The 18,491-nt window shown below is 45.4% G+C and overlaps 1 protein-coding gene across 1 annotated transcript in view; it reads left to right on the top strand.

Annotated features, from left to right (window-relative positions):
- The window catches only part of LOC144785008 (rab GDP dissociation inhibitor alpha-like), a 47,856-nt gene extending 33,300 nt beyond the window's left edge, over positions 1-14,556 (top strand). Inside the window, exons 8-11 of the mRNA XM_078664127.1 lie at positions 4,080-4,251; positions 8,061-8,205; positions 9,310-9,364; positions 14,098-14,556. Of these exons, the coding sequence (XP_078520253.1) occupies positions 4,080-4,251; positions 8,061-8,205; positions 9,310-9,364; positions 14,098-14,223 (498 nt within the window). The 3' untranslated portion in view covers positions 14,224-14,556. The remainder of the gene's footprint in view (positions 1-4,079; positions 4,252-8,060; positions 8,206-9,309; positions 9,365-14,097) is intronic.
- Positions 14,557-18,491: the final 3,935 nt, after the last annotated feature.

Raw genomic sequence — 18,491 nt, 5'->3', positions numbered from 1 at the left:
CTTGGCTGTGGAGAGCTTTGTGTGCGTGGGTGAGGAGTCTGAACGTGATTCTCTTGCTGATGGGGAGCCAGTGCAGGTCTCTCAGGTGTCCGGCGATGTGGCTGTGTCGGGGGATGTCCAGGATGAGCCGTGCTGAGGCGTTCTGGATGCGCTACATAGCTCACTTTGCATCTGAGGCAGATGTAAGAAGGGCTTCTGGCCACACTCAGTCCTTAGGCAGATGCCCCACTCTGCGTTTGTTGTCTGCAAAAGGGGTAGGGTGTGGATTTGTCTTGCCCTTGGGTGCATTGTTAGTAGTGGTGTTAGTGAAAAGATTTAGTAGTCGGAGGCTTGATTGACAATCTAGGCTGGGAACATTTGACTCCAAGTGGGCAGAGTTTACAGGGCTTTTAATTGTCCACAGTATGCACTTGTTTCGTGAAGAAAGTGGAGATAATTGTATGCTTGGGTCTCTGAATGCCTTCACCTTTGTAAAGGGAGCAGCTGATAAGGCGATCGATATGCATCGCCTTGATGGACAGGTCAAGGACGGTTATGTTAGCATTACTGAGATTTACAAATGGTGAAGACATATGAAGGGAATTTGATGACTTTGTGCTCTCGGATGGGAGAGAATTAGTAAGGCCGCCAACATGTTATGCCTTTTTACCATCAGTCCTGTTGATGGGTAGGTCAGCGGGACCAGTGTTTGCCCTGTAAGTATTGTTCAAGTTTCAGAAGAAGGACAATGACATAAGGTTGTCACAGATGTTAGGTTGGCTAGGTGATGCGAGCCCCCCTCCAGACTACAAATTACCCGGATACGACAGAACGGACCTCGAGACGTGCTGCAACTACATCACAGATCCAACACCGTAAGGGACGGACCCGTCCTTTACAATCGTTTGTCTTTACCCTGAGACGTGCAGAGATAGTCAATATATATCTCCCGATCTTTACCAGGATCGCTCGTTTCTTCACAGACTACCCGTTTGGAATAATTTTCACCAAATTTATTGCCACATACACACAACCTACGGCCCTGAAGAGTCACAATTGTAACACGTTGTGACGAAACACATGTCGTCTGGTTGAATTTACTCTGTATTGATCTGGATTGACTTATAAATCCATCTACTGAAACCTTTCAAGATATCAACCTTCATTATTTCTACAAGTTCATTGTGTTAGAATTTTTGTTTTTTACACTAAAACCCATTACATACAAACGTGTGCACAGAACTCTTGTTCATTTGTACGTGTGGACTCACATCCACACTTGTGCAGGGGTTGTTTTAACTTGGGTTTGTTCTCCCCTGAACTGTTTGCACCGTGTACTTAGTTGCCACAGTTACAACTCATACATGCACAAGCGAGAGCGCCATCGCTTCCTGTGAATAATCTAAACCCATCACCGATATAGTAGGAATAGCTCTTTGTTGGAGTTCCCAGTTTCTAAGATGCAGGCTGGGAAGTGAGTCGGTTTGATCCAGAGGTGAGTTCTCGTGTACTCACGGTGGTACCCCACTATTGTATGCGGTCTGCAGTGGGTTAAAACTTTGGCCACTGTCTTTCGGGTGCTCTGCCCATGTGTGTCATGAAGTAGAGTTCATCTGTAGAGCACATGTTGCCCTTCTAAGAGGTGTTTTTTTTGTTGTTGTTGAGGTTTGAGGACCAACCTTTTCCAGACTGCACAAGTCTCACTTCTTGAGCGGAGGAGGCAGATTAATTTATTTTTGCTGCTAGGAGCACTTATTGTGGGTAGGGGTGGGTGGAATTTGCGTAATCACGTTAAGCAAATCTCTGCAAAATGGTAAAAAAATCTCCGCGAACACGCAGAAATTCCGCAAACACACAGAATTGCTTGTTCACAATGCTTTTTTCCTGTTCGCAATCGCTGTTTGCGTGCTCGGGGGGAAATATCTAGTGTACACGCATTTTGAGTACGCGGACAAGCAAAAAATTTCACGAAGTCGCGGAACGCAGAATTTTGGGCAATTTCGCGTTCTCTGCAGAACGCGAAATTACCAAAATTCTGCAAATTCCGCAAGCGGAACCGAAATTACCACCCAGGCCTAATTGTGGGGTTCAGGCTGAATGTTGTGTGTTCGGGATTCTCAGTTAGCAGTTCAGCTTGTATGTAAATCTTTTTTTTTGTAGCAAATATTGAACTGGCATAAATTAAGTAACAAAAGAGAAATGTCAACAAATGCAATGACATGCAAGTCCAGCATAAATCCATATTAAGATACAAATGCTGTTTGCAATACATGTACCAATACCAAACGTTACTAACATATAAGAAAGGAAGAAAAGAGATAGAAAAGAGTGAGAAAATGAGCTATAGATGGAGCGAAGAAAAAAAATTAAAGGAGGAAAAAGAAGGGAGGGAAGACTAAACTACGAAAGCAGGGAAGAGAGGGCAGTGAAATGGATCATTCAGGCAGAGCCCAAGTATAGTAATGCTGGGGGGGTGGGGGAGGCAGTTACAATGACGAGGCAGAATCAAGAGTCATGGCAAATGTGGGGGGGTGGTAGGGTGTGGCATCCCTCAGCAGGGGAGACCATGTGAGAAGAAAAATATCTGCTTTGTCCATTATGTTGTAAATGACCTTTTCATAAGACGCGGTCTTGTACATGTCCGCGAGCCATTCCTCATGTGACGGTAGTTGTGGAGAATGCCAATGTCGTAGAATACAGATCTTGATGAGGGCATTGTCATAGTGTTACGCGATCATTAATAAAGTATTTTGAGAGAATTATGAGGACAGATTAGGGCATTAGCATAGTTCTATGAGGGTTATTATGAGGACTAATGAGGGCATTATGAGGTCTTTGATTAGAGTACTATCAGAAGGGAGTCGGTGTCAGTGATGGAAGGTACTGATTATGGAGAATAGAAGGTTGAGGCTGTGCCTTGCGCCATGGGTTTACTTTTCTCCTCATTGGCCAAAGTGTAGATTGTCCAAGTCCTCAAAACTCTTGGGGCGCCAGCGTTGAAGGATCATCGGTCTCAATATATAGGGTGCCTATGTTCCTAGCACTTCTCAAGGTCGAACTGAAGGGGTCATCGACCCAGATAATCAGGTTGTCCATTAACGAAACCATGTTTCGAAACGCTGGGGCACATCTTGGGCGAGATTGAGGATGTCTTTAGGAAATAAATTGTGAAGTTGCTAGTGTGGGTGGCAGACCAACATGCACTACGATGTCCAGGGTTAAGGTGCCTTTGATTAGTAGATATTAGAAGGCTTCAACTCTTGAAGATGTTATTTCTTTTGGGTGAGACAGGATCTGAGCAAAGGAAGGGTACTCGTCTGCTTCAACTTTGTGCTTTTTTGATGGTCATGATGTTACGGTGCACTGGCAGCAGGTCAGGAATAGCTGAGCTGGAGGCGATGATGAACCAGGTCTCACTGAGGGCCATGAGTTTGAGGGATTTACCCCCTGATGCGATGACTCTTAATAGTTCTCACTACCAGTGGAACGTGTCTCAAGGCATGTTTGATAGCAGACTGTGCAAATACTAGGGCTCGCTTGCATGATTTTATCATTGGAACTCAGTGCTGAGTCAGGCGCGGCGGGGACCATGATGAGGAGAATTTGAATGAAGTTGGTGGGATTGTGCCTAGACAATGAAGGCAAGTGGGGCAGTGTGCAAACCCTCCTACCCCTTTCAGATTTCAGTAGGACTTTGGAGCACCTCTTCACTTTTTGGTGCACGTTTTTGAATTCTGGTAGTCGTAAAGGTTGGAATTGAGGCATATGCTGGGGAATTTGTAGTCTGATCTTCCCTGTCACAAGGACACACAGTGGTGATGCCATGTTCCTTAGGAGTCTAGATTGAGAGTTTATATGTTTGCCAACCAAAGAGAGAGCCCAATTTGAGTCTCGTTCGCTTTTACTTCAAACTTCTAGGTATCTTTCACCGCGACACAATATTGTCCAATGCGAGACGAGGACCAAGTCCCACACAAAGGTGTTACGGTGCTATGTCCGGCCTGCGGACTGGGCCATGATTCCCTCGAGTCTGTAATGAAATGAAGGCTGTGGACTAAGAGTACACACGTCTTATGCTTTCTTTTGTTCCGCTTCTGCAGGTGGCGCGCTGCAAACAGCTGATCTGTGACCCAAGCTACATTAAGGATCGTGTTCGCAAGGCTGGTCAGGTCATCCGCGTCTTCTGCATCCTGAGCCACCCAATCAAAGACACCAACGATGCCAACTCCTGTCAAATCATCATCCCCCAAAACCAGGTCAACAGGAAGTCAGGTGAGAGAGCAGAGGGTGCACTGGGCTACTCAGTGCTCGTCACGGCTACATGTCGAGGATGGGAACAGTATGGATATTGGTGGACTACCAAGTATAAAGAGGATGCTTGCCTTTGGTAATGGCCGGAGCGTATGTGGTCCATGCACTTGTTCAGAGAAGGCATGCTGACTCACCAGCAATTGTGTTGGGTTGAGAAGATAGAGCAGTTGCTGGATAACTTACACAAGAGGGTGATCTGGTTTCTGTTGTGCTGTAGCTGAAGAGAATCGTTAATCAGTAATGGTCTCCGATAGGTAAAGGATAGTTGCAAATTGAGTTGCAAATTGGAGGCTGAGCAGATACAGGCAGCAGCACACTACTGGTGGCCACTGGCATTGTTCATCTGCTGATGCTGTGTGCTGCGGTACAAAAGGGGGTGGTGATGGACGGAGCATCTGAACCAATCAAAAACTCACACCCAGTCAAAAGATCTGGGTTGAATCCATCACCGTTCTTTAGCCCACTCTGCCACCCCAGTTCAGACATGGCCATATGCAAATCAGTCTGACCCTGTGCCTCATGGGAACAGTCCAGCCCGAACTGCCAAGCCATGCCTTCCCTGGACCGGAAACAAGCTTCCGAGGACCGGTTTCTGGCATTACAGCCGTCTTCAGCCCGGCTTGCTTGAATCCAGTGGCAAAGTGTGCAAGGGACTCACGTCTGAGCATACCCTGCCACACTTATGGCGAACAGAGCGGTACAAAAGGGGGCGGTGATGGACGGAGCATCTGAACCAATCAAACACTCACACCCAGTCAAAAGATCTGGGTATAATCCATCACCGTTCTTTAGTCCACTCTGCCACCCCAGTTCAGACATGGCCATATGCAAATCAGTCTGACCCTGTGCCTCATGGGAACAGTCCAGCCCGAACTGCCAAAACAAGCTTCCGAGGACCGGTTTCTGGCATTACAGCCGTCGTCAGCCCGGCTTGCTTGAATCCAGCGTCCTTATTGAGAGGCTGCCTAGGCTGCCACACAGCAGACATGTTGCTGGGCCCCTGGGTATAGAGCCATCTGCTCTCGTGGGCCTGCAACAATGCATATCCTGGGGCGAGGTGCTAGGTCTCCTCCCCCAGGATGGGCAGGGGAAGCATCAAAGGTATGCCGCCTTTATGAGCTTTTCCAGGCCACTTGCTGTACTCAGCAACTGGCCCCCACGGGTTCAGACCCCCACTCTGGCGGGAAGACAGGCGGCAAAAGCTAAGTGAGGAAAGGGGGTGTGCCAGCCTCTGCCAACCCCACCGATGGGGGAGGCGAGGTAAAGCACAACTCCGGGCTCTTGGCATTTTGAGAATGGGGAGCCCTACCCAATCAGAGCTAGGCTCCTGCCCCCTTCCCACTGGAGAGTGGTAGGATAGGGGGTGTACCCATTGGTCCCTGTCCTTGCCCTACCTGTAACGCCCCTACATTTAGTATTTGGGGGCACCCGGAACCTTCCTTCCTCAGATCCCGATTCCCAAACTACAAAGAAGAACAAGAAGACCTGCTGTGCAGCTGCTAACAAGAGGACGACATAAACTGACATGGCCCCAGCCCTACCGGCCTGTCGACCCTCAAACCTGCTCCTGCTAAACCCGCTGCATCTCCTGTGGTCAGTAACCTCGAAAACACCGGAGGACCTTACTGCCTTGCTCATCCAAAGACTGGGACTCCAACGAGCAGTGGTTCTACTCAAAGATCTAAAACCCCAGGTGCCAGCCAGGAACTGCGAATCCAGCACACTCTGCATACGCCGAGCCCGGCCTGTGCCTGTGCCTGAGGGAACAAACACCATGAGGACGTCCCCCCCGCGACTGTGACCCAAGGACCCTCCTCGTCACTCCTGATGACACCTGCAGCCTCACAACAAGGGACCCCTCCAACCGCGACCAGCTGAGGGTAAGATTTCCCGACACCAAAAGACACCCCTGTATCCGGCGCCCCACGGCCCCCTGTGCCCAAATCCTGGGTGTCTACCCATCCTACAGCTTCCCAACTTACCTCTCGAAGTGGTGGTCGTACCTGAAGAATCTCCGTCCCTGAGTTTGCAGCCTTTGTTCGTCTTGCAGCTTTCTCATTGAAATACATTGGGCGCCCAACGGCCCAACAGCAGCCTGCACCCAGCGGCCCAAGTGCCACTGGAAGTGCAGCAACTATCCTATTCTACTTCCCCACTTGCCCTGTGTAAGGGACCAGGAGCTCAGCTCCCACAGCCGCGTGGCCTGCCTGCTATCAGCCACCAACCAAAGGCCCCCTACCCGCCATAGGCTAACATTTGGCCTACTCTCAATGCACCCGGCTTCCCCTGTACCGCTGAGGGTGCAACTACTGTACCTACCTGAACCTGGGAGACCCCTGAGTCTATCCCCCGAACCTTAACTCTGACAGTAGAGTACTTACCTGAAAGCTGATAACCTACATTTTCTCTATAGGGTAACATTGACTGGTTTTCACTTGGAAATTCTTCTGTGTCGAGTTTTGAAACTTTGAAATATTCACTAAAAATCACCCGATCAACAAAAACGAAATTACTCACCTGTTATCAGGAAAGATCCCAGTGCTGGATCTTTGTGCCCAGCACTGGCCCTAAAAATTAATTACAACTGTGATTTTCCAATAACTTGATTTTCCTCCATAGGATAACATTGGCTGGTTTTTGCCAGAAGTGTCAATTTTTGGAACATACAAATATTCCTTAAAAATCGCCTGTGTAACAGAAACGATTTCTTTCAACTGTTTACGGGAGATGCACCACGGCTGGATCCAGGATTCAGCCCTGAGTAAGAGAAACATACGTAAAGTAACCAATATTGATTGCATTTTACTTAAAATTCCCATTGAGCTCAATGTTATAATTGTGTTTAATTTGTGTTGCATATTGCAACAACTGTATCTATTGCATTTAAAAGTCTATTGCTCATTGAAAGTATTCAACTGTAGCATCTCATGCTGAGAAACTATTTTTATACCTACTTGTAGTTCTAAAATAAAATAAAACAACAATATATATTTATATACAAAACAATTGGCCTAGAGTTCACTTCTTGAGTGTGTGAGACCATTTGCTGACTGAGTGTGTACATCAAATGCTTTACATTGTCCTATGATACTGCCTTACTGCTCGACCAAGCTACCACTTTAGGTTATATCTAACTTTAATCTCTGCCAAACCTCTGGGGACTGTGGACTCTGTGCACACTGTACCTTACTTTGGTGCAGTGTATACAGAGCCACTTTCTTACAGTTGGGTAGAGCAAATGGTTAGTAAAACAAGGGTAGTCAAGCAGAACAGATTTCTCCTGGGGTTGGGAAGAACGAGTAGTTAGTAAAAGATGGATAGTCAAGCAGAACTGATTTATCAGCGGGTAAGGCAGAGCAATGGGTTGGTAAATTGTGTAGTCAAGCACAACAGGTCTCTGCTTGGGTAGAGCGAATAGTTGGAAAAAAGATGGGCAGTAAAGCAGCACTGGCCTCTGCCTGGTTGAGGTATCGAGTCTATGTGAAACCTGACACACAGACTAGTACTGAGCTCAATTATGCTGCACAGAGAATGAACAGTAAGTTATGGCAGCTCTTGCCTCCTTTGGGCTGTCCAAAAGGTTGTGGCCAGATTACTGGTAGAAGATGGGTGTGCGCTGGTTACCATGAACGGTTGGTTACTGACACTGGTTGTGGTGTGTCATTTTTGCAGAAGGGCACTGTGTGTTCAGGCATGATCTGTGTAGTGTGTTGGGCTGGCAGTGGGGGTGTGCTTTCTTTATATTTATGTGTACATCTTTCTCTTGCCAGACATCTATGTGTGTATGATCTCCAATGCCCATAAAGTCGCCGCCCAGGGGAAATACTTGGCCATCGTCAGCACGACTGTGGAGACCAGCGAGCCCGAGAAGGAAATTGCGCCTGCGCTGGAGCTTTTAGACCCCGTCGACCAGAAGTAAGAATGGAAGAGGCTGTCGGGGCGTTTCTTGCTTCTTTGAGGCTATTTAATAGTGAGGCTGATGATTCTACTCATAGAGATGACGCGAGGCGTATACACGAACTCTCTCACTCGCTCATCACTGTGCTTACAGAATACAGGGAGAAAGAGGGGGGGAGTTTAAACGATTAGACTCCCAGAGTCATCAGACACACCACATGCTGAACATATTGTACAAGGTGCTTCCCACTGACTCACCATTGTTCCGTTGTAGTTTTAATTCACCGTTGTGTTTCTGTAATTAAACGGCCAAGAGTCCAAGCAGGTGAGCCTTAGCTAGTCTCCGTAAATTAAGGATTTACGCCAGAAGAAACCTAGACCCATTGTTCACTAAGGCGCCACCCCTTATCCTTGAGGTGAGTTGAACCGGTGAGGGTACTGCCCATGGTTTATGGACCCGCAGGAGCAAGGCCTGCGGTCTTAAGCTACAGGACTGTTATAGACTGCCTTGGATGGCTTGATGTAGGCCATTCCTGAGAGGTGTTGTACTTCACAGAGCAGAAGTCTGCAAAGTGCTTTCTGCATTCCCTGGTGTACATGAGGTCTGCTGTTGTCATTGAACGTAATTCTTGTCACTGGATATCTGGTTCTTCTCAGCCAGGCTCACAGCAGGGGGTTGATTGTCACCGATATGCCTAAAGCTACTCCTATTACCATCCTAGGCTTCCCATCGGACAGATGAAATCCAGATTCTGACCCGCTGGTCACTACTGGGCATGTTACAGTTCACATACTGGAACGCCAAGGCTCCAAGACATGTATGGAGTTCACAGGGTGCCTCCGGCCTGTTCTTCCCATAGGTGACTAATTTAATTAAATGGTGCACACAAAGTTCTAAATCTCCTGGTATATACGACCACACCATCCAGACTAAGGAAATCAGTTGCTCGATTCTTTTAGGTAGCGTTCCAAGCATGCAAAGGTGGCCTGTGCTCTGGTGGGGTCTAGGACTGCCATTCTGCCCACCTGTCTTTCTCTCTTACCTTCCATATTTATTTGTTTTTGTTTTTCAAGCCTACAAACCATGGTAAATTTTCCAAATGCATTGTCTTGTCATTGCAGGTTCATCGCAATCAGCGACCTTTTTGAATCAACGGATGACGGCTCCAAAAGCCAGGTAAATATCTCGGTGTTAAAGGGTATTCTTCCAACCTTATAGGGTCCGCACTGTCTGAGTGGGCAGCATAGTGGAGAGACTAGGTGTGTCTTTTGCATTTCATCCATCCTCTGATCCTTTATTTCAATTCTTCTAAATCCATCAGGCACACACCCATGATAGTAGGTGTGCGGTAAGAGTGATTTCAAAGCCCACGCTCTTGGGCGCCCCAGTGTTGTGCATCACGGCACCATGTGTGAGCGGAGAGAGCAGTCTGCCTATGCATGAGTCCAGAAGAGAAGTGGCACCTTAGCTGCAAGAAACCCTTTCTATTACACCCTTCATCACTTTTCATTGCTTATGGACAGTGACATTCAATAGACATAAAGAGCTGAGGAACTCTTTCTGCAACTGGGCCAATGTTGTCACCCTAGCAGGCAGCAGGATCAGCAGGCCACCATTCTCCACTTTACAAGACCTACTGGATGACACTACATACCTTTCCAGTGGTATTCATTACAACTGGTAGCAAATGATTGTCAGCGGATAAACAGCTCTGTCTCGCCTCATGCCATCCAGAGCAGCCCTCCTGTGTCCAGACAACTGTTTCTATTTTCTCCAGCCAACATATTAGAAATCTGTCAGAACTCCAGCCTATGCTTCAGACAGTACAATTCCACATATATGCTGAACAGAAATAATTCATTGTTAATGGAAGTTGTGCAAACGTTATTGCAAAATTCAGTAGAAGACCCTGGGAGGGACCATTCTTGAGTTTCCCTAGGGGTGTCTGTAGATGATTCTGCCTGGCATGTCCTCAAGCCAGCACGCTGATAAAATGGTGCTCAGGAAACACTGCGCAATCGCCCCTTCGACGGGAAGCAGTAATGACTCTTCCTGTGGTGGCATGCACTTCTAGGCCACTGTGAGCCCCATAGGACAGATGTGGAGCAGACACTTATGGAATGTCAACTTTTCTTATCCCTCGCAGGACCTCATGCAAGGCAAGCGAAGTATGAGGCGTCCCTCAAACGGGACTCACCTGGAGAGATAACATAGGGGCCCATTACGATGGCTGGAAATCCGCGACCGCCGGCCCGGCAGTGAGGACCGCCGACCCGGCGGTCGCGGATTTCCCGCCATCACCCTGAATATTCCCACTGCCAAATTAGGATGGTGATGGGAATGGGAAAGGTACCGCGGCGGACGGAAAGACCATCCGCCGTGGTCCCGCAAGGCGGTCCCTTTCCGCCCCCCATGCGGGACCCGGTACTATGGGGCTATGGAGGCGTTGCAGTGCAGGCACCGCTGTGGGCATTATGATGCCTGTCTTCTGCGGCGGAGTTCCCGCCGCAAAAAGACAGGTGGAAAATGCCTTTGGGGGCCCATTGCGGGCCCCCAGGTGGGTGACGGGGGTAGGGTGCTGCACCTGGGGGGTATTTGCATGTACAAGGCGGCAGGCACCGCACGGTGCCTGCCACGTTGTACATGCAAATGTAAAACATGTATTTTTACATTGTGGCGGGTGCTGCAACCCGCCACAATGTAGACATACAGGATGCGCCCGCCAGTGTGGCTGGCGCATCCTAATTTGTTTTGCGGGACCGCCGCACCTATGGCGGGCGATCCCTTTTCCAGCAGCGATGGCGGGCAGACTTTGTCCGCCCACCATCGTAATCTGCCCCATAGCTACCTTGATCTCTGCACTAGAGGATGGACATCCTGTGAAAGTGAAGCATCCTTCTCAAGGGCAAGATATTCTTATAGGGGAAGCAATTTGACCTGTGATGTAAATCAGGAATTTAAAACCTCACCCATCTGCAGTTAAGATGCTGTGCCATGCTTCATTGTTCATTACTGTGACAGTCATATAGTTTTCTTCAATGGTACTTTAATTAGACTTCTCAGCCAACAGAAACTGTTGTTTAAAGAGAAACTTACTGGGTGTTTGAAAAGGATGTTTCTTCCAAGATTTAAATGTCTCTGTATGTGAGATCAGTGTGATCAGCATTGAACAAACATATCCTGCTTTCAAGCTCATGTTCAAAGCTGACACACAGTTGGTTTCTTTGAAGGTAACTTTCTCTGTTGACATGACATTTGCTTGAAGAGTTAGTGAGATTCATGTTTTTGTTTGTGGACAAGCGTTGACCGGCTCCCACACAGATATGGTACACCAGAACTTACTCTCAAGAGATTGTTGGAATTTATTTAAAGCAGCATACTTCTTTGCCTGTTTTCTACCCATAAACACATATGACGTCAAGACAGCTCCATGGGACTGTCTTTAAAAGATAAAAACTTCAAATTTATAAAGCATAACTTTGTAGCAAATGCTTCTGCTACACATGGTTCAGCAATTCATTTTTTACTAATAACAAACAGGAAGTAGAAGAACTCCGATAATCGTATGAAACAAGAGTCCAGCAAAGAGCTAAATTGAAACCTGAAACCTCAAACGAGTCACAAATAAGTTACATTGATTTCAAATCAATAGATATAGATATCTCAAAATACATATAATGAAGAAGTTCATTCTATATTTTAACTTTAAAAGTACGGACAAGGACACAGCCAAAGCCTCAGACACTTGTGCCCTGAAGAAGTCCCAAAGTTTTGGTACGAAACGTGTTGGCTGTGACCAAGCTTTTGCTGCATCTTACATCGAAATGGAAATTACAATTAAAAAGATTTGTTTGGAAACATTTTAGTTGAAAGATAAACTTGATCTTCAATTATTCCCCCCTTCTATTCAAATGTCTATTTTTTTATAACATGTGTTAGAAATACCTGAAAACTGCACCTCAACTTCTACAACTATTTGATTGCATCCACATTCTAACACCAGCTTAACACATGCCAACACAAACCTTGTTCCCAACCCTAACCCTATTTATTACTCTGACTCTAGGCCTGACTGACCATAGACTCAGTGTTACCCTGTCCCTAACACTAGCCCATTCCTGTCCAAAGACCTGCCTTTTAATATTAGCCTAAACTCAGCCCCTTGCTCCAGCTTCATCCCTAGCCCTTTACTGTGACCTTACTTAATCTTTTCCTTTACATTCTTTAGTCTAGGCTTATTTCAGACTTTAACCATTGTCCTAAATCTACACCCAATCCACACCCTGTTTCTTACTCTTTCTTTGACTCTTGATTGGAGTATATTCACATTTTGATGAAATGCATTTCTTTGAATTGTTATTTCTCTGACTTTTGTTTATCTCATTTTTTTTCTTCCAGTTAAATACTCTCATTACATTAATTTTCTTTGTAAAGAATTGAGTATAAGTGGCAGGATTTCGTGAAATTGCAAAGGAGCAAGAATGTAGGCTTTTGGGATTCCTCACCTTGTTTTAAATGAATAGGGGTGCGGGAGGAGGTGTCTAAGGCAGTGCTTAATTTGTAAATAAAAGAAATATATATTTGTGCCGGGCCCTTGTCAGAAAGCCACTGTAGCCTGCACCACCCTTTGTCACTGCCCTGACTTCCAATACCATACCAACACAACTACTGAGTCTGACCATCACACTTCTACAAGTGTGACAATTCACACTACTCCTTGCCCAAAAGCTATCAGAATGCCCTGGGCTGCAGGTATTTGTCATTTTAATGTATATTTCATTAAAAAGCACATGTTGTGCTTTTCTTTAAATTAAGCAAACAGCTCCACCTTGTGGCTGACTGTCATAAGTGCCGGTCTTGACAATTAAGTGCAGGTGCCAAGCCCCGGAAACCACCACCTCAAATTAAGCACTAGCCTGAGGTGTCTATTTGGACATATCTGTAGTTTGTCAGGAATGTCGTGAACCAATAGAGGACTTCTTGGGTGATGCCAAGTTGGGAGGAAAAGAACATTATGTATGACTTTGTGAACAATGGTATGGAAAGCTGCAGAGGATAAAACAAGGACGTGGAGACAAGGTTCACCTTAGTTATTGATTTGGAGGCTGCCGGCAGGCTACAGCAGTCATTCTTACTTGGACCTTTAAGGGCTACTCTTCTATGTAGGCGTCCACTGCCAGAGCAGATACTGATGACTGGAAAGGTCTATGCTGTTGCGGATGTGTATGTCTGAGGTCATATGTACAGTAAACCTCGCTACAAAGCAACAGAGTGTTGTACAGTTTAGTTTCATTAGTTGTCCCATGTTTTGCTATTTTTCCTTTCCTGCATCGACAAGCAAAAGCAGTATGGGACCGATTCACAGAACTAACTTAAGACAAAATCCTAAACTTACTACTTTTTGTATTCAAAGAAGTTAGGATTTTGTCTTAAGTTTGTCTTAAGACAGACTTAAGACAGACTTAAGTTAAGATTTTGTCTTAAGTCTGTCTTAAGTCTGTCTTAAGTCTGTCTTAAGACAAACTTAAGACAAAATCCTAACTTCTGTGAATACAAAAAGTAGTAAGTTTAGGATTTTGTCTTAAGTTAGTTCTGTGAATCGGGCCCTATATCTGTTTTTACTCCATCTTAGACTTCAGGTGAGTATGCTTCCAGACTTGTGATGCCCAGCATCAACAGGGCGACATTGTAGGCGCCCAGAAGCATGTCCACCTGGCATTAGATTAATCTAGTAGCATGCTGATGTGAATAAAATGCTGATTGAGATCCAGCTATACAGGTGAGTAACATGTTCATCTAACTCAATCTTGCAAAGTCCTATCAAGGGGCTTTCCTCTAAGCACCATCTCCACCATGCTGCCCGCCTCCAACGCTTCTCTCTTTCTATGTCAACCTCCCCCACTCTGCAGGTCTTCTGCTCTCGCTCGTATGACGCCACCACCCACTTCGATACCACTTTTAACGACGTCAAGGACATCTACAAGCGAGTGACCGGCACAGACTACGTTGATTTTGAGAACATGCAGCGCAAATAGAATGTCGTCTTTGGGGAAGACGAGCAGTGAAGCAGGAGAGCGGGACCTCCTCCGGCCCCCGCTCTACCACCACCACCCACCTACTCAACCAGGATCTAGAGCTGCTGCTTCCCATAACTTATGATGACGACGTCTGTAATCCCTTAAACCCCTTTTATCCTCTCTTGGCCTGTCCTTTCTCATTCCAGACCACATAACCGTATACAAATATTTACTTATATACTCTCTACCACTTACAGAAAATAATCATTACACTCTGAGCTAACCTTCTACTGCTCCTCTCCTTTCTTCTTTGTGTTGCCTTCTCTCCTCCCCATTCACCCTTTCATCCTTCACTTCCTATATTTCATGTCATTGGAGGGGAGGGCGTGTCTTTTTTTTAACTTGTTAATTATGCTGTATTTCTTTCTTTTGTGCAAAAAAAAAAAATAATTAAAAGAAGGTTCTGTGCAGTGACTCATTTGGAATGAACTTCGCAATCACTCTCTAAAATACAAACTTTATGCACAACATACACACTGTGACAGAATCATACACCTCTTAAGTTAATCATCACATCCATTCTTACACCATCCATACAAATGCCCGCCCTGGGGTACCTCAACAAAAAAAAACCTTTTCTTTACTCGACGAGGCACACTCAATTAAATATTTTCATAAAAATACAGAACACAACTTGGAGTACAAGCCCGTCAGCTAGATTAAACAAAATTCAAATTTGACATCAAAGTCAATCAATTTCGATTGGCCTAAACAACACCATGGTCTATGCGTTTCGAATCCCCTATCATATGGGGATTCTCCTCAGGACCAAAGAATTCTTATCGAACAGTCAATGAAGATGTATCTATCTCTCAAATTTGATTTATAATGAGCTCATTGCATGGTCTCACAATAATCTCTCAGAATGTGTATTCCTGTATATGTCAAGTGATCTCGACCGAGAATAAATCGTCTCCGTTGTTCAGGACTTGGAATGGATGCAAGCCTGGTTTGCTCACGGGGGCTCCAAATTGGGTTTCAACGGGTGATGAATCCCCGATCCCTACATGCTGCAAAATCGCGAGGTGGTCAGGCTTTCTGAGATCGCAACAAGTGCTCAGACTGTTTTGACATTCTTGGCAGTGCGAAGGGTTGAATACTGTCAAAGTAGTTGCCGTGCTTTTTTTGAGTAGTTTGTTTCAATAAAATCATCATTGGGTTTTTTTTTATAGAGGTGGCGGGTTGTGATGATTGAGCAGGGACTCGTGGCAGTCTTGTGGGATAATTTTGGCTGATTCCTGTAGCACTAACATACTGGTACAGAGTACTTCCAGATCTTTTTCGTGCCCCTCCAAGAAGGCACAACTCACCAAAAGACACACAACAAATATCAGGTTGAACATTGATTGCAATGCGTATGGAAAATCATCAAAAGGTATGGCCGATTGGAAGTAGAATGCACCATAACATTCGCCATTGGATTCGGAAAAATTTAGTGATAGTCACTTCTTGAAAAAGGTATAGTCCTATGCATCGGTTTTACAAAAAATGCTCCATTGGTTTCTCTTGAAGTTGATAATCAAATAGATTTTTCAGGAAGGAGAATGCTCAGATACTAATTGTTCATAGAAGTGGAAAGTTCCAATGTTGTTCTCTCTTGGAAGGTAATTGAGCTAATATCAGTCATTCTTGTACAGAGATTGATCCCTCACCAGATGCTCTTGTAAAGAAAATCGTGTTAAATGTCACTCTTGGGTAAACTAAAGTGTATCCCCCGAAGTTGCTCTCTGCGGACAATACCCTAATTCGCTTTCAGGTGATAATACACCCATGAGTTTCCCTTGGTTTGAAAATGTTCCCACAAATCTCTCTTGGGTTGAGAGTAAATTTCTTTTATGCAGAAATATATCCCTAAAAAGTAAAACCCAGTACTGGGTGGAAGAGTTACTATAATGATAACAGAAGTCAATCTAGGGCGGAGAAGGTGCCCACACATTGTAATTGAGGGGATAATATTCTAATAACACTCTTGAAATTGCAGATTCTTATACTAATTGCTTCTGGGAAGGAAATGCTGTAATAACTGTCCTTTGAAACTAAAATATTGTCATACGTTGCTCCTAGAAGGCAATATCAGTGTTCCTCTTGGCTTTGAAATGCAAAAGTGGCTGTTGGAAGTGGAATGTAAGATTTGCTTCAGGTAGTGGAATGTACAAATTACTCTTGTAAGTTAAATGTGAGAGCTGCTCTTTGAAGACAATGTATGAGTTACTCTTGGAAATTAAGGGGCAGATGTATCAAGATTGTGTTTTGCGATTCTGTAATTGCGATATTTTGCGATCCGCAATTGCAGATTCGCAAAACGGGATGTATGTAGGTTTTTGCGATTATTCAGCAATTTCTTAAAAATTGCTAAAAATTCTCAGAATCCTTTGCGATTTCTTAAATTGCGAAATTCGCAAATTAAGAAATCGCAAAAAAACGGGAATCTGCAATGCAGGAGCAGGTTGATGATATCACAGCCAGGAAGAGGGAGTGATTACCTGCACCTGCTTGCTTGAGCCACACCCAGTGGCAGTTGGAAGACTGTTTGGAGGCTGAGCAGACTTGCTTGCTGTGAAATGGAGTCCCGGAGCACACAGGAGGGAATGGCTGGTGAGAAAAAAAAAGAAAACATAAGTTCTCAGAAAAGGAGCAGGAAATCCTAATTCAGGAGATGGTTTGCAGCCATGAGCTGCTTTTTGGCAAAACAGCATTAAAAGTGCCTGAATCCAGAAAAAGAAAGATCTGGCTGGATATACAGCAAAAAGTGAATGCAGTGGGAGTGACCAACCGTACCATAGATGAACTTAGGAAAAGATGGTACGACAGGCGCCAAAGATCAAAAGAAAGGGTGGCTGAAAGAATAAAGGAGGCACACAAGACTGGAGGTGGAACTTCCACAGCAGAGCAACCTTCACCACATGAAGAACTTGTGGAGGCCACTCTTCTTCCTGAGAGTGTGAGTGGAGTGGCTGATATAGACAGCTCTGACCCTACACAAAGTGCCCACGGTAAGATGCATGTAATGAATTCCAAAATGTGTGGGTAATGCATGTTCATAGGTCTGGTAGATGTACTCAGTGTAAGGAATTTGTAAGTCCAGGAACACTGCTTAACATACAGTAAGCAATGCATCATGGGAGTTGTAGTTTAATGTGAACATTTTTAATCTGACATCAAAGAAACACAGGCCCACATTGTGGTTTTGTTGGTAGACAGAAATAGAGTGTAAATAATGTCAGATTTTGAAATAAAAACACTTTATTTGTCTCAAGTTGCACAGCAAAACACAAACTCATATGTCTCACTCTACATCCACAGCACAATCAAGGGAAGCAAGGGATCACACAGAGGGCGATGAATCACCACTCCATGTTGTCTCCGGTGCAGAAGGAGGAAGTAGTGATGAGACTGTCTCTACTCCAATAGTGCGCAGAAAGCGCAGACATGTGGCCCCTCTACCTCCTTTGGAAGATGACCTTAACATTGAAGGGGGTACAAGAGACAGTGGCCTTGACATAGTGGTCCCTGTGGATAGCCAAGACCAACCCCAAACGCATAGAAGGCCACGTACATATAGTTTGGATAGATCCAGGAGCAGCAATGGTCATCCGGAAACACCCACAGTTTTTGCTGGTTTAGAGCAGGACATGCTTCATGTGCAGCGCCTGCAACATAAGGCCCTACGTTAAATTAATAGACAGCTTTCAAAATTGAACAACAGCCAACAAAGCATGGGTGAGGGCATGAAGTGTATGGCAGCCTCAATAGACAGAATGTCTTGACACTTGAGACATCTCAGAACAGGGCGACTCACCGTGCATATGGCAGAATGCATGGGTATACTAAAGCCATTAACCGGCTATGTACAGTTACATGTAACTTCACTAGACGCAGCTTAAACATGCAGAGGGAGATGAGTGAATGCACTCAAAACATTGCCAAAGGCCTGGACAAGGTTACATCTGCTGTTGAGATTTTACAAACTGCAAACTCTGGTGCCAGCGCCCTAATGGCTTCAGCAGACAGCTTGGACACCTCCAGCAGGAGTATCAACAACCCCACTCAATCTTCTCAACTGACGCAGCGCAGAAGTGGAAGACATGCTGCAACTACACCTGTGTTGGAGAGCATGGAATGTGAACACCGCCCTGCACCAAGCCGCCAGCGCAAAAAGTGAACATGTACATTGCAATAGTTTCTCCTTACTGCATTATCACATATGGCTTTCGTTTACATTTATG

Source organism: Lissotriton helveticus, chromosome 10 (genome assembly GCF_964261635.1).
Source record: "Lissotriton helveticus chromosome 10, aLisHel1.1, whole genome shotgun sequence".
Classification (NCBI taxonomy): Eukaryota; Metazoa; Chordata; class Amphibia; order Caudata; family Salamandridae; genus Lissotriton; species Lissotriton helveticus.
This window is presented reverse-complemented; position numbering and strand designations above follow the sequence as displayed.